At 40.0% G+C, this 26533-nt stretch overlaps 1 protein-coding gene and 1 pseudogene across 1 annotated transcript; both read left to right on the top strand.

Annotated features, from left to right (window-relative positions):
* The first annotated feature begins 1189 nt into the window (after positions 1–1189).
* On the top strand, positions 1190–5516 carry LOC122274533. The gene is made up of 3 exons (XM_043083567.1): positions 1190–1371; positions 1484–3019; positions 5291–5516. Exons 1-3 carry the CDS (start codon positions 1190–1192, stop codon positions 5514–5516), a joined length of 1944 nt encoding a protein of 647 aa, XP_042939501.1.
* Positions 5517–20098: 14582 nt separating this feature from the next.
* LOC122274532 lies at positions 20099–22728 on the top strand (annotated as a pseudogene).
* Positions 22729–26533: the final 3805 nt, after the last annotated feature.

Raw genomic sequence — 26533 nt, 5'->3', positions numbered from 1 at the left:
TGATGTTGGAAAACTGAGGCTCTCCCCTACACTGTTAAAGGGCTTCTCAGGGGATACCATCCAGCCAGTAGGGGCGATCATGCTCCCAGTAACTGTGGACACGGGGGCGTGAACAGCAACCACAATGACCGACTTCTTAGTAGTGAAAGCTCCTTCCTCCTACAATGCCATACTGGGCAGACCGACACTCAACCATTTAAGGGCAGTAACGTCCACCTACCACCTCAAGATGAAGTTCCCAATAGATGGCGGCGTGGGAAAGGTGAGAGGCGAGCAAGCCCTGGCTCAAGAATTTTATGTGCAGGAATTAAAAGTCAAGAAAGAAGTCTGCACGGTCGCAGGGCAGGATGGGGCCTTGCCGCCACCTGTGGCGGTAACTTACGAGAAAGATATAGAAGTCAGGGATGACCGGGTTCAACAACATGTGGAAGTCAATGAACCTCTGGAACTTGTGACGTTGTACGCTGACCGCCTCGGGAAAACTACCTAAATCGGGACACAAGTCCCACCAATAGATAGAGAAGCCCTGATAAAGTTGTTAATAGAACACAGGGATGTCTTCGCACCTAGCCATGAAGAAATGCCTGGTATAGACAACGACATCATTGAGCATTGCTTAGGTGTGGACCCGCCACACAAGGCAGTGAGACAGAAGAGGAGATCGTTCAGTGCAGAAAAGTATGCTGCCATTAGTAAAGAAGCTGAAGAGTCGCTCGCGGCCGGCTTCATCAGAGAGACCCATTACCCAGAGTGGTTATCCAACGTTGTCATGGTGAAAAAGGTGAATAGGAAGTGGAGAATGTGCGTAGACTTCACGGATTTAAACAAAGCTTGCCCGAAAGATAGCTTCCCCTTACCACGCATCGACGTCATTGTAGATGCTACAGCGGGGCATCATATGTTGTGCTCCATGGACGCATATTCGGGTTACAACCAGATACGGATGAACGCGGTGAACGAAGAAAAGACATCTTTCATCACAGACCGAGGACTGTATTGCTACCAGGTCATGCCCTTTGGAATAAAGAATTCAGGGGCAACCTACCAAAGGCTGGTAAACCGGATGTTCAGGAAACAGATTGGGAAATCTATAGAGGTTTACGTGGATGACCTACTAGTAAAAAGCAAAGAGCCCGCCTAGCACCTTGGGTATTTGTGAACGGCGTTTGGAGTCTTACGCCGTTACAAGATGAGGTTGAACCCATCGAAATGTGCTTTCGAGGTCCAGTCAGGGAAATTCTTGGGCTTCATCGTATCGGAGAGAGGAATTGAAGCTTCTCCAGATAAGATAGAGGCCCTAATTAATATGAGGCTGCCAAAGAATCTGAACGAGACTCAACAACTGGCAGGGAGAGTGGCTGCCCTAGGAAGGTTTATAGCCAGGTCAACAGACAAGTGCCTCCCCTTTTTCCAAGTACTGTGAAAGGTACATCCTTGGAATGAGCAATTAGACGTTCAAAAAGTTAAAACAGTATCTGGCCAGTCCATCCCTTTTAAAGCGACTAGAGAAGGGAGATGTACTCTATGCGTATCTAGCAGTCTCCCAGCAGGCTGTATCCGCCTTCCTCATAAAGGACGAAGAAGCTGTGCGACATCCGATATATTATGTGAGTCGAGCACTCAGAGGAGCAGAAGCCAAATACCCTCGAATTGAATTGTTGGCATTTGCCTTGGTAGTGGAGGCTAGGAAGCTCCATCCTTATTTCCAGGCCCACGCAGTGAAGGTACTGACAGAAGCTCCATTGGCAAAAATACTGAGGAAGCCAGATTGTACAGGGAGGCTGATAGGTTGGTCAATCAAGCTGAGTGAGTTCGATATAGAGTACGAGCCAAGGAAAGCCATAAAAGGGCAAGCAATGGTGGATTTTGTAGCAGAATTCTTAGGTTTTCCCCAGGAAGAGGTGATAGCACCGACAGGAAAGCCCTGGGTATTGTTTATAGACGGGTCATCCTGCCGAACAGGCGGAGGCATGGGAATACATTTACTGAGCCCCGACGGTCAAGAACAGTATTACATGGTCACACTGGCGTTCAAAGTAACTAACAATGAAGTTGAGTATGAAGCATTGTTAGCGGGTTTGTCTGTGGCTGCCCAGATTTGGGCAATTGAAGTAGACGCTAGGTCGGATTCACAAGTAGTAGTAAATCAAGTTTTGGGCGTGTACGCTGCAAAGGGCGAAAAGTTGAAGAAATATCTGGCACGAGTTTGGGAAGTACGCGATCTCTTTTCATACTTCGCTATAACTCAGATACCAAGGGTGGACAATGAGGTCGCAGATAGATTGGCACGAGCGGCGTTAGGAGAGGAGGAAGTACCCCTACCATGGCCAGTCGAGAGAAGGGTTGTCGAGGTCCCAGCTATGGGTGTCGAAGTAGGAGTTCTGGGGTCAAGTACCCCAGACTGGGTGAGTAGTATAGTGGAGTACTTGGATGGAGGAAAATTGTCGAAAGCAAGAGAAGAGGCAAGAAAGATAAAGAAAAGGGCGGCCAGGTTCCCACTCATCGATGGAATCCTTTATAAAAGAGGTTTCTCTGTTCCTTTACTACGATGCATCTCCGCACAAGAAGCACAGTATGTCCTGGCTGAGATACACGAAGGGATATATGGAAACTACAGTGGGGGAAGAACCTTGGCTAGGAAAGCGGTTCGGGCAAGCTATTACTGGCCTAATGCTCTGAGGGACACGCGAGAGTTCGCTAAGAGGTGTGCAAAATGCCAGACTTATGCACCTATACCGCATGCCCCTCCAGAGGAATTAGCATCAGTAACAACACCATGGTCATTCACCCAGTGGGGGGTAAATCTGGTGGGACCCTTCCAGCCAGGAAAATGTGGTGTTAAATTCATGATAGTCGTTGACTATTTTACAAAATGGGCAGAAACGGAGCCCTTGGCGACAATCACAGGCAAAGCCGTGAAAAAGTTCTTGTGGAAAAATGTCGTCTATAGGTTTGGGATTCCCCACAGTAGTGTAACCGATAATGGGCACCAGTTCGATTCAGATCACTACAGAGAATGGTGCGCGGAGTTAAGGATCAAGGAAAAGTACTCCTCCCCAGGCCACCCCCAAGCAAATGGTTAAGCTGAGGCGACCGACAAGGCGTTACTCTCAATCCTCAAGAAAAAGGTCGCGGAGAAGAAAAGAGATTGGGCGGACAAGCTGCTAGGGGTACTCTGGGCGTATAGAACTATAGTAAAAACTCCAACAGGGGAATCCCCGTTAACACTGGCTTACGGATGCGAGGCAGTTGCAGTAGCGAAAGTAGGGCTGCCAACCTACAGAACATTCTCGAGTACTTGGAATGACAAAAAAATAGAAGAATACCTCGACTTACTCGAAGAAGAAAGAGAGATAGCCAAGGCTCGAATCCTACAAGAAAAGAGGAAAGCCGTGTAGTACTTCAACAAAAGAGTAAGGCCCAGGACCTTTAAAGTGGGTGACCTGGTTTGGAAGAAGAGTGGGGTAACTACCCAAGGCGAGGGAAAAATGGGACCCCGATGGGAGGGTCCTTATCTAGTAGTAGCCAACAACCGGCCTAGATCATACAGATTGAAAGACAGCGAAGGCAAGGAACTACCGCACCCATGGGACGTAGAGCATTTGAAGAAATTCTATCAATGATTTTTGTAGTACTCATTGATTTAAAAGTCCCTTATCTTTATTATGTTTGAATGTTTGAGGCATCACTATTTATCAATATATTCCGTTTCATTCATTAAAAAGTTTTGTACAGAAAAAACGTTCCCAGGGGAAAACATAAGCACCATGAAAAAAGGGCGCGTAGGTCCTCAGACCACGCCGACCCTAAACACCAAAGACAAGCCTTAGTAGCTCGTGGTGCCATGAAAAAATGGCGTGTAGGTCCTCAAACCACGCCGACGCTAAACACCAAAGACAAGCCTCAGCAGCTTGTGGTACTATGAAAAAATGGCGTGTGGGTCCTCAGACCACGCCGCCCCTAAACACCAAAGACAAGCCTCAGTAGCTTGTGGTGCCATGAAAAAATGGCGCGTAGGTTCTCAAACCACTCCGACCCTAAACACCAAACACAAGCCTCAACAGCTTGTGGTGCCATGAAGAAAGGGCGCGTAGGTCCTCAGACCATGTCAATGCTAAACACCAAAAACAAGCCTCAGCAGCTTGTGGTGCCATGAAAAAAGGGAGCGTAGATCCTCAGACCACGCCGACCCTAAACACCAAAGACAAGCCTCAGCAACTTATGGTGCCATGAAAAAATGGCGCATAGGTCCTCATATCACGCCGACCCTAAACACCAAAGACAAACCTTAGAAGCTTGTGGTGGCATGAAAAAAGGGCGTGTAGGTCCTCAGACCTCGTCGACCTTAAACACCAAAAGCAAACCTCAGCAGCTTGTGGTGCCATGAAAAAAGGGCGCGTAGGTCCTCAGACCACGTCGACCTTAAACACCAAAAGCAAGCCTCAGCAGCTTATGGTGCCATTAAAAAGATGAGAAGCAGAGAAACGCAGAAGCCAAAAACACTCAACAAAACAAACCAAAGTCCAAAATTACAAGTGTGTGACATATATTGAGAAACAATGTTGTTCTTCACGGTCAAATACAAATAATGGGTTTAACAAAAAATGGGAAGGGGCATTCAAGGGGCATCTTCAGGTTGGAAGGCTCGAGACACATTAGCAAAAACGTTAGGCATCTCTTTCCGCCTGATGAAGCGCTAAAATTGCATGATTAAATTACTTAAGTGAATAAATTGTTTAATAAAAAATAATTTAAGTACTTAATTATGCAATAGATCACAATACTTGAGTCAATTGATAATTATGATATTCTTAGTGCTTTTGAAGATTTATAATGCAATTATTTCACATGAAAATAAATATTTCAATTTTATTTCTCTTATAACAGGAAAGGTTTGGAAGAGAAATGGAAGAATCGAGAAAAGCCCAAAGAGCGAGGTGTGGAAGAATGTGAGAAGAAGAGTAGGAACCTTTGCTGGGAGTGCTGGGCTTCGAGAGATTGAGAGAGAGATCATCTGGGTTTCTTTTGTTATTTTTCTGTTTTTCTTTCTTTTGGCTGTTGAGGTGCAGACCGTAGGAGGCCCTCTCTTCAGTTATTTTATTTTATTGTTTTTTCCTTAGTTTGAGCTGAGTGGTAGTCGGCGTGAGGTTGAAAGCAGAACTGAAGCTCACACATGCAGAAAACTTGGGAGCATCATCACTCACGGATGGAAAGTAGCAGAACCAAGCACATGGCTGGGCGACAACTTGATTCTCTCTTTACTTTGCTGAACATGGCCTGAACATGGTAGGATGCTGGAACTCATGCACGCTGAAGAGATCAATAAACCTGCAGCAAAGAAACTCACACGGACGGACATCACACACTCGGAAAGCAGGAGCAATGCAGCTCATGCATCATTTCTTTGGAAAGCAGGAACACACCGAATATATCATGCTGGACGCAGCACGTTGCAGGAGAAGAATGGGAGGCATAGAGGATTATTCGGTTTTAGCTTTTGCATAGAAGCACGTTGAAGATAGCAGCTGCTGCAGCAAGGAAAAGCACAATGCACATGCAAACAATGCAAAACATTCGGACACATGCAGAATCTGCAGCAGAACACATGGATGCACACATGCAGAAAGTATTCAGACCATTCAGAAAAACAGACACACATGCAGAAAGTAAAATGCAATGGACAGCACATGCAGCAGCAAGTTGTTCCCTCTTGTTCGAATAGCACATGCAGCAGAAGATCAACAAGCAACACACGGCTATAAAAGGAAAGAGAGCTGAAATGAAGGAGAGAGTTTTTTTTGTTTTAGTTGTTTACTTATTTTATTTTCTATTTAGAAGCTAGAGGCAGCAGCAGAATTTTGTTCTAAGCTTTGAGTTCTATTTTATTTTATTTTCTTTTGGTTCTTGTTAGTTTAGAGTTTAAGAGACATTCGAATTTATTTTCTGTTACTTTTACCTTTTCGTTTACATTGCTTGTTGTAGTTTTTATACTTGTTCCTTTCTCTTTTGTCCGGATAATATTAGTTTTTCATCTCATTTGAATATTTTCTCACAGATTTTAATATGGCTTTGTTAAGATTAATTTTTGTTGTTAGAAATAACATGTGTAGCTAATTTCTAAAACTTGGGTTGTGGAATGAGACTTAATTTATTTTAGGTTCTTGATCGATGCAATATTTTATGGTTGAATGTTGATTTCACTAATTTACTAGTTGGATTTAAATTGAAAATAGATTGAAACTCTTGCTCTTGTTTTGTTGTTGACGTAAGGCACAACAAAATCTTGAAAATTATCAAGGCTTCTCTCGTTTGTTAGTTAATGTGTGTTCTGCTAGTAAAATAGAAAATCCCTTAGGAAAATATTGCAAAAACTTGAGCTTAACCTTTTTATCTTCCGATTATCAATGCCTTGATTGGGTTGTTAATCGAGAAAATTATCTAGAATCCAAAATAAAGAGAGTCCCAAACCCAACCCAAGTGTTCGTTAATTTGTTATTTTTAGAAACTCTAATTTCAACTTCGATTATCTTTTTGCATTGCATTTGAATTTTACTTTCATCTCTCAAACTTGGTTCATTTGTTACTCACAAATATCTTATACGCTCTAATAACCCATTGTCCCTGTGGAATACGATCCTGGACTTATCCTTGATACAACTTGACACTTCTACACTTGGAAGCACATTCGAGACCGAGTCAAGTTTTTGGCGCCGTTGCCGGGGACAACTGGTGTTTATTAGAGCATTCCTCTACTGCTGAGAGGACGTTTGTGGAGCTGTGAATCTCTTCACAGCTTGGGTGACATCTAATTTTTTTTCCCCTTCTCTTTGTTTATTTTTCATGGTCTTTGATTATCTGCTCTTGTTTGTATGACTAGTTGGACTAGAGACCATACATCTCGACTATTTAGGACACAATCATTGACATCTTTTAGCTCTGCATCATCTTCTGTAGAATCATCATCAGACACTGATAGCATCATAGCTGAAAATGAGCATCATGATAGGGAAGTGGAGAATCCAAACAGGACTCTTAGAGAATATCTTCAGCCTGTTAGGACTAGCACACCTTCTTGTATCATTTTACCTATTAATGCAAGTGCTTTTAATTTCAAACCCGGGATGATTCCATTGTTACCACACTTTCATGGTATGGAATCCGAAAACCCCTATTTGCATATCAAAGAGTTTGAAGAAGTGTGTTCAACATTCATGGATAGAACATGCACTGATGAAGTCATAAGATTGAAACTGTTTCCATTTTCCTTAAAAGACAAGGCTAAGACATGGTTGAATTCCTTAAGACCAAGATCCATTGGAACTTGGCAAGAAATGCAAACGGATTTTTTGAAGAAATTTTTTCCCATGCATAGAACTAATGCTTTGAAGAGACAGATCATGAATTTTGGCCAAAAGGATGCGGAAACGTTTTATCATTGTTGGGAATGATTCAAAGACCTTTTAAATGCATGTCCCCATCATGGATATGAAAATTGGAGGGTCATTAGTTTTTTTTATGAGGGGTTGCAACCAAAAATGAGACAATTTGTGGAGACCATGTGTAATGGAGCATTTTTTAACAAAGAACCTGAAGAAGCTTTTGAATATTTTGATTATCTAGCTGAAAATGCACAATCATGGGATACATCTGATGTTCATGATAGGTCAGAAAGTTCAAGGACAATTTCAGGGGGTGGGAAATATAATCTGAGAGAAGTAGATGATTTGAATGCTAGGTTGGCTATGATTTCTAAGAAATTAGAAACCATAGAACTGAAGAAAGTGAATGAAGTACAAGCTGTACCTCAAATTACCTTGAGTTGTAATATTTGTGAGGGCCAAGGGCATTCAACTGATGATTGCCCAACCATTCCAGCTTTTAAAGAAGTTCTTTTGGATCAATCTAATGCTGTTAATATGGTTACTAAATCTTTTTCAGGTCCTTATTCCAACACATACAATTCGGGATGGAGAAATCACCCTAATTTCAGTTGGAGAGGTGATCAAGCTGCTTTACCTGCACCCAACATGGCTGGTCCTTCACAAATTGTACCCTACACTACCCAAGGAGGTCCGGGACCATCTCAGTATGCCAACCACATGATGCCAGCCCAGAAAAAGAACTTTGAAGACAGTTTCCAGCAATTATCCACCAATTTCCAGCAACTGTCCACCAATTTTCAGCAATTCATGCAAAGCCAAGCTGCTATCAATAGTCAAAATTCACAAGCCATTGCTGAGATTCGAGGGTCAGTCACAAGGTTGACTACAACCATGAGTGCTCAAGAGAAAGGGAAATTCCCTGCACAATCTCAGCCTAATCCCCAAGGCCAAAACCACCAATTTCAAAATGTGGCAGGAGATTCAAATGTCAAGCAAGTCAAGGCTATTACAACCTTGAGAAGTGGTAAAGTGATTGGCGTTCCAGCTCAAGAGGTAGAAAAGAATGGTAACACTTCTAAACCTCCCTCTGAAAATGAGGCACATGATCCTTTGAAATCTGAAAATGTCCCAAGCACTGCACTTGCACCTTTTCCTCAAAGGTTAGCCCCTTTGCACAAAGATAAGCATCACGCAGAAATCCTTGAAATTTTTAAGCAAGTTAGGATTAACATTCCTTTGTTAGATGCTATTCAGCAAATTCCTGCTTATGCAAAATTTTTAAAGGATCTATGCACTGTGAAAAGAAAATTGAATGTGCAAAAGAAAGCTTTCCTTACTGAGCAGGTTAGTGCTATCATTCAGAGTAATACACCACCTAAATACAAGGACCCTGGAGCACCTACAATTGCTTGTGTGATAGGAAATTCAAAAATTGATCACGCTTTGTTGGATCTTGGTTCAAGTGTCAATTTATTGCCTTACACTGTGTATGAACAGCTTGGTTTAGGTGAACTGAAATCCACACCTATCATTTTGCAACTTGCCGATAGATCTATAAAAATGCCTAGGGGTATAGTTGAGGATGTTTTGGTTCAAGTTGATAAATTTTACTATCTTGTGGATTTTGTGGTGCTTGATATGAACTTGTCAAATCCATCTACTTCCCAAGCTCCTGTAATTCTTGGTAGACCATTTCTTGCTACATCTAATGCATTAATTAATTGTAGAAGTGGAGTTTTGAAATTGAGTTTTGGAAATATGACCTTGGAGCTAAATATTTTTAATCTTTGCAGGCAACCGCAAGAAGTTGAAGAAGTTCATGAAGTGAACTTGCTGGAAAATTTCATTGATGAAAATTCTGCACTTTACTTTCAACTTATTGAGTCTTTAGAAGAATTTGAAGAAGATTTGAAAATATTTGATAATGTTAATGACTCATCTTTTGTTTCCTCAATAGGTCAGCAAGTTACACCATCATGGAGGCCAAAATTTGAGCAACTTCCACCATTGACATCAACCCTCAAACCTTCGGAGGAGCAATCTCCAACTTTGGACTTCAAACCTCTTCCATTGGAGTTGAAGTATGCTTTCTTAGGACCACAAAGCACCTTCCCTGTGGTAATTTCTTCTCACTTAACTAGTGAACAAGAAGATAAATTGCTAGAGGTCCTTAAGAAGCATAAAAAGTCTATTGGATGGACAATGGCTGATATAAAAGGTATAAGTCCCTTGGAGTGTACCCATAGGATTTATTTAGAAGATGATGCAAAGCCTTCGAGGGAAATGCAAAGAAGGTTGAATCCCACAATGAAGGAAGTGGTTAAAGGTGAGGTGTTGAAATTGCTTGATGTGGGTATCATTTACCCCATCTCGGATAGCAAGTGGGTAAGTCCCATTCATGTAGTTCCAAAAAAATCCGGGCTTACCATTGTTAAAAATGAACAAAATGAATCGATTCCTACAAGGATTCCTACTGGTTGGCGCATGTGTATAGATTATAGGAAGTTGAATGCCGCCACTAGGAAAGATCATTTTCCTTTGCCTTTTCTTGATCAAGTGTTAGAAAAAGTTGCTGGACATGCCTTTTATTGCTTCTTAGATGGATTCTCCGGTTACTATCAATTAGAAATAGCACCAGAGGATCAAGAAAAGACCACCTTTACTTGCCCTTTTGGTACTTTTGCTTTTAGAAGAATGCCTTTTGGTTTATGCAATGCACCAGCAACTTTTCAAAGATGCATGCTTAGCATCTTTAGTGACATGATTGAAAACACTCTAGAAGTGTTTATGGATGATTTTTCTGTATTTGGTGATTCATTTGAGAGTTGTTTAACCAATTTACAAGCTGTTTTGGCCAGGTGTGAAGAGAAGCAATTGCTACTTAATTGGGAGAAGTGTCATTTCATGGTACAACATGGCATTGTTCTGGGACATATTGTTTCATCTAGAGGACTTGAAGTAGATAGAGCAAAAATTGAGTTGATTTCTAAACTTCCTATACCTAAGTCAATAAAAGACATTAGATCTTTTCTTGGGCATGCGGGTTTTTATAGGAGATTTATCAAAGACTTTAGCTCTACTTCTAAGCCTCTATGTAAGCTATTGATGAATGATGTAAAATTTGATTGGACACTTGAGTGTCAAGAAGCTTTTTGTCGGCTTAAAAATTTGCTAACCACTGCTCCTATTCTTCAACCTCCAGATTGGTCACTTTCTTTTGAAATCATGTGTGATGCAAGTGATTTTGCTGTAGGAGCTGTTCTTGGACAGCGTAGGAACAAACTTCCCTATGTCATTTACTATGCAAGTAAAACTTTGAATTTTGCTCAGAAAAATTATTCTACTACTGAAAAAGAATTACTTGCTGTGGTATTTGCTTTAGAGAAGTTTCGTGCATATATTCTTGGTTCTCCTATAGTCATCTTCACTGACCATGCAGCTCTCAAGTATTTATTGACAAAGAAAGATGCAAAACCAAGGTTGATTAGATGGATACTTTTACTCCAGGAGTTCAATATTATCATCAAGGATAAGAAAGGAGTAGAGAATGTGGTAGCCGACCATCTGTCTAGGCTCACAGTTGCTGAAACTGAACAACCAACACCTGTTCTTGATTCTTTTCCTGATGAACATCTTATGTTAGTTGAAAATTTGCCTTGGTTTGCTGATATAGTAAATTTCTTGGTGACAGGACAAACACCACCTCATTGGAGCGCTCAAGATACACGGAAATTCATGCATGAGGTGAGATCGTTCTTCTATGATGATCCTTACCTTTTCAAGTATTGTTCAAATCAAATCATTAGGAAGTGTGTGCCCAATGACGAAATTTCTGGTGTCTTAAATTTCTGCCATACGGAAGCTTGTGGTGGGCATTTCTCAGCCCACAAAACAGTGGCCAAAATTCTTCAAAGCGGATTTTATTGGCCAACCATGTTTAAGGATGCTTTTAGTTTTTGTAAAACTTGTGAACCTTGTCAGAAATTAGGAGGAATCACTAGGAGAAATATGATGCCTATGCAACCCATGCTAGTGATTGAAATTTTTGATTGTTGGGGGATAGATTTTATGGGACCATTTCCTTCCTCTTATGGCTATTTATACATTTTGCTTGCTGTTGACTATGTTTCTAAGTGGGTTGAGGCAGTACTTTGCAAATCTAATGATCATCAAGTTGTTTTAAAATTTTTGAAAGAAAACATTTTTGCAAGGTTTGGCATGCCTAAAGCCATAATCAGTGATAATGGCACCCACTTTTGTAACAAGCATTTCTCGGCCTTAATAAAGAAGTATGGTATCCATCATAAAATCTCTACTCCCTATCATCCTCAAACCAATGGACAAGCTGAACTAGCAAATAGGGAGATTAAAAACATTCTTGAAAAAATAGTTAACCCAAACAGGAAGGATTGGTCTTTGAGATTGTCTGATGCCTTGTGGGCTTATAGAACAGCCTTTAAAACCATTTTGGGCATGTCTCCATATAGACTAGTGTATGGTAAGGCTTGCCATTTGCCTGTAGAGTTGGAACATAGAGCGTATTGGGCCATTAAGCAATGCAATTTTAACATTGATAAAGCTGGTTGTGTGAGAAAATTACAGTTGTCTGAGTTGGATGAGTTGAGGAAGGATGCCTACAACAACTCTAAGTTGTCCAAAGAAAGAATGAAGAACTTCCATGACAAACATATCCAACGTAAGACTTTTGAGCCAAATCAAAAAGTGTTATTGTACAACTCTCGGTTACACTTGTTCCCTGGTAAGTTAAGGTCTCGATGGAGTGGGTCTTATGTGGTACAAACTGTTTTTCCTCATGGTGCTGTAGAGATAATGAATCCTCTCAATGGTAACATTTTTAAGGTTAATGGTCAAAGGCTCAAACCTTTTATTTCTAACTTTGCACCTGAGGAATCTACTCTACATTTGATTGATCCTAATTGATGGTTCTTGATCTATCCATCTCTTTTCATTGTTTTCTTTTGTTCTTTAGTTTTTATTTTTGCTGCATTCCTTTCAAAGCTATCCAGGTACTTCCTTTTCCTCTTTCCTTCAGTTTTTCTTTGAATTTTCGGTTCTTCTTTTAGTTGTTTTTGCCCCTTAACTGCTCTTTTTGTGTAAATTCTTTCGTTTCTCTTGCATCATTGAGGACAATGCTACAAACTAGTTGGGGGGTGGAAGAGAATTTATTTCTCTGTTTGCATGTCTTAGACATATCTTGGTCCTTTTAAAAAAAAAAAAAAAAAAATTGGTTGAGGTCATGGAACATGTGGAAGGTAGTGCAAATAAGAGTATATGTCAAAAGAGGGATTTATCCATTTTATTTAGTTGTTAAACCAAGGGAAAGATGTTAAAAGTTTTGCTAAAACACACACAACACATATCCGGAAGGCCTAGAAAGACTACATTGAGTCATTGTTGGTTGATTTACATTTCAATTGTTTGAGACTCTAATGAACCATATCCTAATGGCTTAGGAAGAAATTTGAAATGAATTATATGAGAAAAGGGACAAGCCAGGGATCCAAAAAAAAAAATCCTTTAGGTAGACTAGTGGTAAGGGCTGACTTGTGAAAGTGTGGATAGGCGCACATTCATAGGTCCGATTCCCCACTAAGAAATCTAAAAACCTAAAAAATAAAAATTACATTTGTGTAGTGGAAAAGGCTGCCTATTACCAGGGTCCTTACAAAAAATAAAGAAAAGTAAGCGCTTTTCAAAGTGTAATAGCGTGAAAGCCGCCACTACAATGGTTTTGAATTAGAGTAAGACCATGTGGTTTTCTCAGATTGGTTGTTGTGATTGAAACTGTTAAATGTCTCTTGGTAGTCGATCTTGGAATTCTAACCCCATTTCCATGCACTTGAAAGAAAGCAAGCTTTGTTATATGTAATTCCCTTGGTTGATTAACTAAATTGTGTATAAATCTCTTAGTTGATACAAAATTCATATTAATCTATCTCCAGTATTCTTAAACTCAACAAGTCTATTTCATAGCATGTGATTCTCGAAATTCTTTTGAAATTGTAGTTGGAAATCTCACCCTCGCATGAATTCGTTCACTTTATTTGCTAGAGTCTAGCAAAAAGCTAGTTGGGGGGTGTGATGAAGCGCTAAAATTGCATGATTAAATTACTTAAGTGAATAAATTGTTTAATAAAAAATAATTTAAGTACTTAATTATGCAATAGATCACAATACTTGAGTCAATTGATAATTCTGATATTCTTAGCGCTTTTGAAGATTTATAATGCAATTATTTCACATGAAAATAAATATTTCAATTTTATTTCTCTTATAACAGGAAAGGTTTGGAAGAGAAATGGAAGAATCGAGAAAAGCCCAAAGAGCGAGGTGTGGAAGAATGTGAGAAGAAGAGTAGATGAATTTTGAGACTAAACATTTCTTCAATATCGGGCTTGATGGGCTTACTAGTAGCTAGATAGGAACCTTTGCTGGGAGTGCTGGGCTTCGAGAGATTGAGAGAGAGATCATCTGGGTTTCTTTTGTTATTTTTCTGTTTTTCTTTCTTTTGGCTGTTAAGGTGCAGACCGTAGGAGGCCCTCTCTTCAGTTATTTTATTTTATTGTTTTTTCCTTAGTTTGAGCTGAGTGGTAGTCGGCGTGAGGTTGAAAGCAGAACTGAAGCTCACACATGCAGAAAACTTGGGAGCATCATCACTCACGGATGGAAAGTAGCAGAACCAAGCACATGGCTGGGCGACAACTTGATTCTCTCTTTACTTTGCTGAACATGGCCTGAACATGGTAGGATGCTGGAACTCACGCACGCTGAAGAGATCAATAAACCTGCAGCAAAGAAACTCACACGGACGGACATCACACACTCGGAAAGCAGGAGCAATGCAGCTCATGCATCATTTCTTTGGAAAGCAGGAACACACCGAATATATCATGCTGGACGCAGCACGTTGCAGGAGAAGAATGGGAGGCATAGAGGATTATTCGGTTTTAGCTTTTGCATAGAAGCACGTTGAAGACAGCAGCTGCTGCAGCAAGGAAAAGCACAATGCACATGCAAACAATGCAAAACATTCGGACACATGCAGAATCTGCAGCAGAACACATGGATGCACACATGCAGAAAGTATTCAGACCATTCAGAAAAACAGACACACATGCAGAAAGTAAAATGCAATGGACAGCACATGCAGCAGCAAGTTGTTCCCTCTTGTTCGAATAGCACATGCAGCAGAAGATCAACAACTGCTATAAAAGGAAAGAGAGCTGAAATGAAGGAGAGAGTTTTTTTTGTTTTAGTTGTTTACTTATTTTATTTTCTATTTAGAAGCTAGAGGCAACAGCAGAATTTTGTTCTAAGCTTTGAGTTCTATTTTATTTTCTTTTCTTTTGGTTCTTGTTAGTTTAGAGTTTAAGAGACATTCGAATGTATTTTCTGTTACTTTTACCTTTTCGTTTACATTGCTTGTTGTAGTTTTTATACTTGTTCCTTTCTCTTTCGTTCGGATAATATTAGTTTTTCATCTCATTTGAATATTTTCTCACAGATTTTAATATGGCTTTGTTAAGATTAATTTTTGTTGTTAGAAATAACATGTGTAGCTAATTTCTAAAACTTGGGTTGTGGAATGAGACTTAATTTATTTTAGGTTCTTGATCGATGCAATATTTTATGGTTGAATGTTGATTTCACTAAGTTACTAGTTGGATTTAAATTGAAAATAGATTGAAACTCTTGCTCTTGTTTTGTTGTTGACGTAAGGCACAACAAAATCTTGAAAATTATCAAGGCTTCTCTCGTTTGTTAGTTAATGTGTGTTCTGCTAGTAAAATAGAAAATCCCTTAGGAAAATATTGCAAAAACTTGAGCTTAACCTTTTTATCTTCCGATTATCAATGCCTTGATTGGGTTGTTAATCGAGAAAATTATCTAGAATCCAAAATAAAGAGAGTCCCAAACCCAACCCAAGTGTTCGTTAATTTGTTATTTTTAGAAACTCTAATTTCAACTTCGATTATCTTTTTGCATTGCATTTGAATTTTACTTTCATCTCTCAAACTTGGTTCATTTGTTACTCACAAATATCTTATACGCTCTGATAACCCATTGTCCCTGTGGAATACGATCCTGGACTTATCCTTGATACAACTTGACACTTCTACACTTGGAAGCACATTCGAGACCGAGTCACCGCCTGAACTCGTCAACCACTCGGAGGGAAGCTTCCTCAGGGTAGAACAAATTCTGGTCAAGAATCCTGAGGTTGGCAGCAGGATCAGCCAGAAGATGGTCCCTTAACCTCCTAATGCTGCTTCCATACCCAAAAGCGAAGGCATCATCTCTCGTAGCAGGGACATGGGCCAACTGGTCACGAAGCCATGCGACCTCCTCCCGAGCAGCAGTCAACTCCCCCTCCTTCTCAAACAGACTCCGTTGGCTGGCTCCAAGGGCCAAGTTTGCCTCCAGAAGACTCTCCTCAGAGGACCTGCAGCTATCTTGAGAACGGGCCAGGTCTCCACGAAGAGAGGATAGTGCCTCATCACGGGTAGCAAGACGAGAGCTTTAAGCCTTAAGACTCTCCTGAGCCTCCAAAAGTTGCCGCCTGGCAGAGTCCCTCTTCGAAAGGAGAATTGACGAGGTGAAGTCGGCCTTGGCCTTGGCCTCGTTTGCTAGGCGGGCTACTTCACGCAGCATGAGGATTTCAGCCTCGCGTATCTCCAGATCACCCTGCAGAGAGTGGGAGTAGCTCTCTGATTGCTCCAGTAGGATTTTCAGCTCCTTCCTATCCTTAGCCAAAGCAGCCAATTTAACCCTGTCCATCCGCCAACTCTCCAAGGCATGTTTGGCTATGTAGCATAGCTGGCGACGCCCTCTGACCTCCTCCTCGAGATGGGCACGGTCGACAACAATCCATGCCTCCAAGTCATTGATCCCCTGAAAAAAAAAAAAAAAAAAAAAAAAAAAGGGCAAAGGTATGAAATAAGTGTATACGAGAAAGAACACAAAATACAATACCTCAGAAAGCTAATTTTTTAGACGATTTTCCATCTGGGCAGTGGCCTCTGCCTAAGAGTGGGCTGATGAATCACCCCTCATGATCTCGCCAGGGGCTGGAAGATTTTCTCCCTCAGGCCTTGCAGACAGAGCCATCGTCCTCCCCGATGGGTCAGGCAAGTGTAAGGGGGGCAAAGGAGGTGGTGGTTGAGCCAAGTTAGCATCATGAAGGCGGGCTTCTTCCTCCAAAAAATTCTCCCACTCCTCCTCAAGGAAGGAGTCAGTATCCCCACCAACAGAGGAGGCATGGGTAGGAGGAAGAGAAAGTCCAGGCCCACTGCCAATGGGCGAGGGGGTTTTTCTCCCAGAGATGGTGTCCGGCAAGCTCTCTGGGGAAGTTGGGATTGAACCAACCTCACTGCCTGTTTCATTTGGGCGTGGAGGGACGTCCCTTGTGACGCCTTCCACCCTATCCACAGGTAAGGCCGTCGGTGGGCAAAACAGTGGCCGCCTCTACAGGGGCAGCAGTAGTGGAAGGGAGCGAGCAAGCTCCTCCAGAAGTGATTGAGTCGAGATTGAGGGCCGCAACCACTCTGGCGCTTAACTCGAACTGGGTCACCCGCCCCGCCAACACAGGAAACTTAAAAGCAGGGACAGATGTTGGGGTGGGCAGTTGTGTCCCAGACACGGCCTGGGGGGAGGAAGCCAGGCCAAAAAGGGTCAGGCCAGCTAAACCCTCAACGTCCCTCAGGCTACGAGAGCGTGGCGGCGACAGGGATGGCGGTGGCAATGAGGGCCTAGTGGTACTAGGCGTGGTAGAGCCCTGGCTATGGCCCTTCTCCAAAGATACTGCAAGGACCTCCAGTTGGGGCGACACGGACTCAGCGGCGACCAGCTGCAGAGACCCAAGAAAAGGTATGCCCTCCTATGGCACCAAGTCTTGGGCACCCCTTGAGGGTGCCAAAATCTCCTATAGAGCAAAAGAAGGCGGAGAGGGACTTCCAGAGCGAGCTTTCTTTTGGTGATCGCCCGCTTCGTTTTTCTTCTTGGTCCTCTTCTCTCTCTTCTCGACGGCCACCTCCTTTTCTCCATCGTTCTTCTTTTTGCTCCTTTTTTCCCTCTTCTCGATGGCCTCTTCCTCCTCCTCCTCTTCCAAACGCTTCTTCCGCTTAGAGAGTTTAGACCTCGCAGTTTTATCAGTGGACTTTGGCAGGGAATGAGGAATGGTGTCTGTAATCATGAAGTCGCACCCTTGAACAAAAGACCGGTTAGGGGACTTCAAGAACGGATCAATGTGGGCGGTGGTCAGCAAGTTTTCAATCCAGAGTGCCTCTAGATTAGCTTTGGCCCAAGAATCAACTGTCGCGATTCGAGCCAATTCACGACGCGACAGGGCCGGCATCTTACGCCATAATTGCTTCTCATCGGGAAGCGGGCACCAAATTTTTCTAATCGGGAAATCACGGAAAACTTCTTCCATGCCGGGGTATTCCCAATTTTGGCCGGAGACATAGAAGAACCTAGTGGTCCACGCCTTGGCGTTGGAATAGCGAGTCTCGTACCAGGCCAACATCTACCCATCATCTCTTCTACGGAAGCCGAGGACATTTCCCTTGGAAGCTTCCCTTAGGTTATAGAAATACAAAAACTCCCGGGCGGTCAGATCAGGGTAAGGGTCCCCGAGAGGCTCCAAAGCCATGCGAAACACAATACAAGCACAGAGGTACGTCCTCAATGCGAAAGGGTGCATTTGAGAGAGAGCGAGGTTGAGGAGATCCAAAAGGTCACGGAGAGGGCCGCAGAAAGGGAGCCTCAACCCATGCTGCAAATGAGAAACAGTGATAGCCACTCTAGGGGCAAAACCCTCGCTATCACAAACTCCATACTCAGGAAGGCCTAAGACAACAGTCTCAAGAATACGATAGTCCTCCCGAATCATGGGAAGATTCTTCTCTCAGAAACATGAACGCCACCGGTACCAAGTGAAGACTGTGCCCTCAGGGATCGCAAAGGGGCTTTCAGAAACCTCACATTCAACATAAGAAGTCGTTGGAAAAAGATAGCAAGAAAAGAGCAAGAAGTGGCAGAGAGCGTAACAGGGAAAAGAGTGAAGAGGCAGAGAATGTAACAGGGGAAGGAATGAGAGACAAGGAAAAGAATGAAGTTTTGAAGGGTAGTGAAATGCGAAAGGCCAAACGGAAAGAAAAACTAACTATGCAAGAAGACTAACCAGCACAAGTAAACAGTCTGTCTTCTCTGCCACAATAGCGGGAAATGATATCAAATCTACGGTTCTTTGTAGCCAAATCTTTATAGGGGGAAGGAAAGGAGATAAAAAGGCCAGAGGGTGTAATGGGCCAAAAAACACAAAAAGGCTGTGGGTTGTTTGGGCCCATGACCATGTCTATATAATTTCCAAGTACCCAAGCCCATGCAGTCACACCCAGCACTTTCACAGCGACAAGATTGGTCAAAAATAAATTCCATCCGCCAGAAGGTGATTAAAATTGGCGGGGTAGCTGGAGGGACCATTCCAACTAGGGGGCCCTAGAGAATATAACAAGGGCCCATAATACATTAAACACCAAGAAGCCCAGAGTTTGGGCCCAGCATGAGCCCAAAAGTCACGAAGGGATGGATAAAAGGAATTCAAAAAGAGACATACATGGTGCCACCTTTAACGGAAGGATAAAAACAGTAAGAAGTGATAGGATTATTCAAAATCCTAAGCCTTGATCTGTGCCAATAAATCCTAGATGAGATATGTACAGCAAAGGAGCCTATATGTAAAGGTAATCTTTAAGGTTTAAGAAGATATAATTTCTCTGAACTGACTTGAGCATCGGAGTGTTTACAAGAGGAGCCCCCCTCGAGTTTCATAAAAGAAGAACGGCTGAGCTGTGGGAGATTGGAAGTGAAACACGTCCCGAACAGAGAGGGTGAGGTTTTTGGAGAAACTCTTAATGAAATTCTGTAGCTCTTATGAATAGGGTATAAGAATTACAGGAACACCCTTAATAGATTTCACTTATGTGAGTGTGGAAGTGATGCCACTTTCTATGAGAATTGGGTTTATTCTCAAATACACTCATGAAACCAGGATTAGCACAAGGCCATAATGTGCTGGCTAATAAAGTTTATGTCAACACCTAGATTGCTATATGTGAGTAATAATTATTTATTTCTCTTAAACAGTCATAGTTCAAGTCTGAGACCACTACTGACTCTAGAGTAAAAATTATTATTTCACTAAGTGAAAGTTCAATACAGAGCAGACCTTCATGATGTATAATAATCTTTCTTTGTCTGGAAGTATTTTTCCTATTTATATTATTTTTTTAAAATAGTGAGGGAAAGTTGGTATTTTTCAATAAATTTAGTTGTAACGTTTGTTTATTGTTTGAAATAATCTTTAGATTAGCCACTATTTTGCAGCATCCAAAACACACCTTACGTGGCCGACAGTGAATTTCCATTCCTCTTCCTGTCATGCTGCACATTTCCTCTCTCAAATTTCCCTCATTTGAAATTCGACTACATCCTCCCCCCCCCCCACTTCGTCCCGCGTCGCCTATCCTGCCCCCACCCCCATCCCCGCATCGTTCATCCTCCCCTTCTATGTGCAAACTCGACCTATATAATTCTCACATACAAGATTAGGGTTTTGTGTCTTCGTATTCACTGAATAGCCATCATCGCATACTCTTGCTCGCTTCCCCACTAAGCTCATCCCCTCTCCTAATATGGTCGTCGGGTACTGTACTCTCAATGTTTCTGTTATTCTCTCTCCATGTAAAATAAGATCCTTGGATTTGTTAGGCACCAATAGTTTTGGTGTTTGTATGGAACAGAAAGAATAAGACGATTCCCAAGGGGAGGAAAGCAGGCAAGAAGAAGGCGTGAGTGTCATCTTCCTATTTGATGTTAACTCTTTTTGTTTTTGCTTTTCTTTCTTTCTCAAGCATTGTTGTGATCTATAGTTGTATATATGATTAGGGCCGATCCATTTGTGAAGAAGGATTGGTACGATATCAAGGCACCTTCAGTGTTCGCAGTAAAAAATGTGGGCAAAACCCTTGTTACTCACACTCAGGGTACCAAGGTATCTTTATTAGTCATTTAATTTCTCCGTTCGTTTTGTGCTGTTTGGTTGGTGAGAAAATATTGGCTAAGAAGTTAAGTTAAAATTTTGGCCTGGATTTCTGAGTTCTCCACTTTATGTCATAGGCTATATCTGCTGTAAAGATGCAATATTTCAGTTAATTTTTTTTGGCTTTGGCTTGTCCAATCAATTTATATGCGTTTTTTAGCTTAATAGTTGGCGGATGGGGTTGATGGTTAAGCAACCCTTTCTCATTGATATATGACTTGATGTGATTTAATGGTGCTATATTCTATTTAAGTGAGTTTTTCGCTTTCTTATCAAAGTTTCTGGAACATATTGTTTGGTTATGGAGAAAACCAAGTTTCTAATTCTACTTGCTGTCCCGTTGGCAATTTTGTATATTTTCTCAATGGAGGCGTTTCATTTCTTTGCTTCTAGAATGATACTTTAATATTAACTTCATAAGACAACTTTACCTGTATTTTTAACAACCTAGGGTCCTCATAGTTTATATTAAGTAGTTTTGGACATGCATTTCTCATGCAAGTCCTTGTACTGAGTTATATTTTAAGTAGGGTAACACCTAGATTTTTTCTTTAGCAATTTAAATCTGAATTAAGGTTTCAAGTTTTTATGCGCCTTCCTCTGTCCTTTTAGAAATTATAATACCTCCTTTTTTGTTTATTAAGTAAGAAATTATGATATTTTTAAAATTAAGTATTGATATTACACGGTAAGAATGCTTGAGTACGTCCTGCTTTTACTTTTTTTTTTAAGAAAATTGTTTTCATTTCCACTTTTTTTTTAGTCACCTTGTATATTGTTGTTCTTTTTACACCGTAGAACATAAAAGTTTTCAGTTTATGACTTTGATTCTGGTTGTGGCATCCTTGCCTTTATGTGCTTTTCCTCCCTCAATGTGAATTTGGTGTTATTCTTTTGTTATCTTTACTCTGTTTGTTGATGATGAGCATACTTTTTATCTTCCACAACCATTAAGTTTTTAACTTGCTTAGAATTTTCCAATTGCCAATATATGTTATCTGTGTACCTACTGATGCCTCTATTGTCACTTTCAGAGATTGCCTCTGAAAGGGCTCAAACATAGTCTCTGAGGTATCAATGGCTGATCTTCAAGATGATGAGGATCATGCATATAGAAAGATCAGATTGAGAGCTGAGGATGTTCAAGGGAAGAATGTTCTAACCAATTTCTAGGTAGGTAATGTAGTTTCATCTGCGTCCAACATTGTTAATGCTATTTTTTAATGAAAAAACAAACTTACGTTATCTTTTAAATTGTTTTCAAACATTTAAGGGAATGGATTTTACCATGAACAAGTTGAGGTCTTTGGTAAGGAAATGGTAGACAATGATCGAGGCTCATGTGGATGTGAAGACTACTGACTATTACGGTTTGAGGATGTTCTGCAATGGATTTAATAAGAGGCGGCAAAATGAAGTCAAGAGGACCTGTTATGCCTAGTCCAGCCAAATTAGACAGGTGATGCTAACTAGATTATCTTGTTAACTAGATACCTATATAACTATTTATCATCAGACAGAGCAAACATTATATCTTGGAAGACTTCTTTTGCTTTATTTTGTATTATGTTTGTGTTTAGCATAATTTACTGTGGAAAAATTCTTTAACTTACTGGCATAAATGATTTGATTTGTTGTTAAAGTGCTTGATAAATGCGATAATAGATAATATAAAAGATGAAGTGCACTCTCTTTTTCTGGATGTCTGTTTCTATTCGTTACGATTTATTGCTAACTCCATGTGGTTGGTATTTTGACCTTCTTGTCGACTGAATGCCATGTTTAAATGTTTATTCTATCTGAACAGTACATATAATATAGCTTTGGTCATGTCAGATCCGTCGTAAGATGAGGGAGATAATGATCAACCAAGCATCGTCTTGTGATCCGAAGGAGTTGGTTCGCAAGTTCATCCCAGAGTCAATTGGCAAAGAGATCGAGAAGGCAACCTCGGGCATCTACCCTCTACAAATCCTACATATGGAAGCTAGCATGTTAATTTGCCTGTTATGATCATATGTGTAGATTCATGGTGACTATTCAGATGATGTTGGTGTCAAGGTGGAGAGGCCCACTGATGAGACTATGGTGGAGGTGTCTGCTGAACCAGTTGGAGCCTGAATGTAGGACTATATGAAGTTGCCTTTTAGCTTTTGCTATTTTTCTTTTTTTGGCATGAGAATTGTGTGGCTCAATTCTGTTTATTATGAACGCAGTTATGCGTATGTCATTAACAAACAATTTTGGTCCGTTCAATCAAAGTGGACAACTTGTTGTTTTCATCCGAAATGTTTGTTTTAAGGAAGATGCTATATATTACACATTTTATCTCACTCTTACACGATGATTTGTCAATATTTATTAATCCTTGAATTTGTTATTTAAAAATGTAAGAATTGATCTCCATGATATTTACTCTATTTCTCGATATATATATATATATATCTTTATTTTGTGGGTTTTTCCATAATTCACCGTTTTAAATTCAATCAGTCCATTGTGGTAGGAGAACTACTTGCGATCTATATAAACCAAAAATATTCCAACCTTAAATAACTTCCTAGAGAAGTATAGTAGCATAATTAGAATGTAGAAAATCTTCCTCACATTGAACTAACTTACAATATCATTCTAGATATCAGAAAATCATGATCTCTCTCTCAACATCAATATAGAGATGGGTGCATTCTTTGCAACCACATAGGGTGCTAAAGTCATTAACTAAATTATAAATATGCTGCAAATGCAAATCAACATCTTCTCTGGGCTTCCAATCTTGTCAATGTTAGTCAATCCTTCAAGTTTATTTTCTTTCAAAATACTGGTGGAGGGTTTACCAAAGGGAAAGACCAAACTGAGACCAGATCATCCAAAACATATGCAGAACCATAATAATTTACGGATGAGACCAGTTCATACAAACATATGCAGAACCATAATAATTTTCAGTTTAGACCAGTTCATCCAAAACAAAAAAATCATACAACCAATTGCATGCAGTTTTTTTAATCAGGAAGGCAAACCACCCCCACCCCCTCTTTTTGAATACAAATAAACTCTAGAAGTAGAAATATTTTACACTTCTAAGTTCACATAAAGAGAATAAACTAACATAAGCTTCCAAACGTACCTAATAACATTCTTTTCAGAGCATCCTGCCATAGAAATCTCACCCAGTTCAACATTTATGACTAACCATTGAGTAGAACCAAACTCAATCCTATTGCTTCATATCTTCAAATTTTTAGTTTAAGGAGTGAACTTGTTGCCCAGATGACTAACACAAGAGGGGGGTGAATTGAGTCGTATTAAAAAATATAACAATTATAAATCAAATATACAATATAAAATATAAACAAAATACGAAACAGTAATAAATATAAAGAGTAAGGGTAAGAGAGAAGCAAACTCAGTATGTTAACGAGGTTCGGCCCCACTGCCTACGTCCTCGCCTCAAGCTACCCCTTGAGGATCCCCAAATTCATTATTCAACCTCCTTCAGGTGGAGATAGAAACCTATTACACCTTTGAACAACACCGCTACAAAAGATCCGTGTAGAACACCCTCTACACTTGCAATCACCTTACACGTGGTGATTCAACTATTCCCTGTGTAGAACACTTTCTACACTCACAAGGGTTATACACACCATTTTACTGATACAAGAGCTGATAGTGGGTAGGTTATCAGAAAACACTCCTCAATGAGTGAAATAAGAACAATACAGCGCAAATTATATTTCTCTCAAAATGAACAAGGATTAAGGCTCAATGCTTAGAGAAGAGAGAATGAAAGCTTTGAATGAATGTTGTATGCTCTAGATGTTGTAAATGTGAAGCTCTCAAATGATCTATTTATAGGCATGTAAGACTTCATATTCAAATTTAAAAAGATTCACATGTCAAAGACAACATCATTCACTTTTTAAAAAAATTCAAATAAAAGGCTCTTCTTTTTCAATTGTCAAAGACAACATCATTTATTTTTCAAAAACTTCAAACCTAATCTTTTACTTTTGGCATATGACAAACGGAGCACACTTTACTTTTCAAATATTTCAAACCTAATCTTTTACTTTTTGCATATGACAAAAGGAGCACACTTTACTCTTCAAATATTTCAAACAAAAACATCTACCTTTTGCATAAGTCAAAAAAAGCATCAATCACTTTTGAAAATATTCAAATAAAACATGCACATGTGAAAGATGACAATCAATCATCTTTAATATTTTCAAAGTTCAACCCTTTAATCAAGGTATGCACATGTGAAAGATGACAATCAATCATATTTCAAAATTTTCAAATTTAATTTTCAAAATATTCATGCACATGTGGAAAAAGTATTTTAATGCTTTATGATAAAATATTAATTTTGAGCCTTAATCATAATTTGGAATTTTTAAGAGATTTACAACATTACTCTATGACTTTAATGTGAATTTGTTCCCTTCTTGCTCATCCTTGTTTCCTTGATGTGCTTGACTTCATTGTGTAGACAACTTGAGCTTGAGACTCCTTTATTCTTTGAATTCATTTGTTATCATCAAAATCTATGTGTAGATATATAATTACACAAAGCTTCAAACCTTAGGTTCAACAATCTCCCCCTTTTTGATGATGACAAATACTTGATAGAACCTGAAGCCTGTATTAATACTTAAGCTCCCCCTGAGAATGTGCGTCAGTTTTTCAAGCAAAAGTATGAATATAATTCCAAGCATATATAACAAGTTTAGCAATTCAAACAATGTTAATGTTCTAGTCTAACACTTCTCCCCCTTTTGGCATCATTAAAAAGGATCTGCAACAAGTAAATGGATTGAAGAAAACGGTGTGTTAGTAGAAACTGTAGATAGTTGAAAAAATGGATCCGTCTGTGACCCGACAAGTGTGGCTGGAGATTTGAAAAAAAAAATCGCCTGATGTTGTTGACAAACGAGATTGAGGGCTCCAAGTTTCTAAAAAAATGTCATTTTCACCAATCGGTAAAAAAAATCACATTGCTCTTTGACTTGGATGATAGCTCGTCTTGTTCTTTATGCTATCTCTATAAAATCAGTCTTAAAGTTCATCCAATCTGCATCAAGTTTTCTTCTCATCTCTATAACTCATCTGCATTCCTTCAACATTCTCGCTTTAAGCCTTCAATTCTTTTCTCAATGGCTCATTCTTCTAACATTTCTCTAGATCCATCTATGAGGCATTCTGCACCTGAACCTCCTGTCCTTTCTGCAGCTGCCATTGGTGCCATGTTGCAGCAAGAAAATAATAATTTGGCTAATAAGTCAGATTTCGATGCTATCTACGACTTGGTGAGTCTTGGGACTCGCTACTCCTTCTCTATTGTTGCTTTTTCTCAGCGGCTACAAGTCAGAAATCATGAAATTGAAAAGCTTAAAGAACAAATTATTGTACTTCAACAAATTGTTCAAGAGTCTCACACAAGGGAAGGAATCATTCGGAAAAAGAATAAACAGTTGAAATCTTTATTAGATTCTTCATTCCGCTTGCCAGTTCTCATGGATAAGAATGATATGATATTGTATGAAGAGAATGAGCGTCTCAAACATGAGGCTAAGAATCTCAAGTTTATGTAAAAGTATTTAAAAAATCTCTCTTTATTTTTATTGACTATGGTCTATCTTTTAAGAGATATTCGTAGCATGCATCATACCTATTTCTCTTCTGATCATACATAATCTATCTTCTGGTAAAGGTTTTGTGAAAATATCTGCTAACTGATCGTGTGTTTGTGAACTCTAGTACTATATCGCCTTTCTGCACATGATCTCGAAGAAAATGATATCTTATTTCAATATGCTTAGTTCTAGAATGTTGTACTGGGTTCTTTGAAAGATTTATAGCACTTGTATTATCACATTTGATTGGAATGTGATTATACATGAGTTCAAAATCTTCAAGTTGTTGCTTCATGTAGAGAACTTGAGCACAACAACTACCCGCAGTAACATATTCTGCCTCAGCAGTAGATAGTGCAACAGAATTTTGTTTTTTACTAAACCAG

Source organism: Carya illinoinensis, chromosome 8 (assembly GCF_018687715.1).
Source record: "Carya illinoinensis cultivar Pawnee chromosome 8, C.illinoinensisPawnee_v1, whole genome shotgun sequence".
Taxonomy (NCBI): domain Eukaryota; kingdom Viridiplantae; phylum Streptophyta; class Magnoliopsida; order Fagales; family Juglandaceae; genus Carya; species Carya illinoinensis.
The sequence above is the reverse complement of the archived record's forward strand: the minus strand, read 5'-3'. Positions and strand labels throughout refer to the sequence as shown.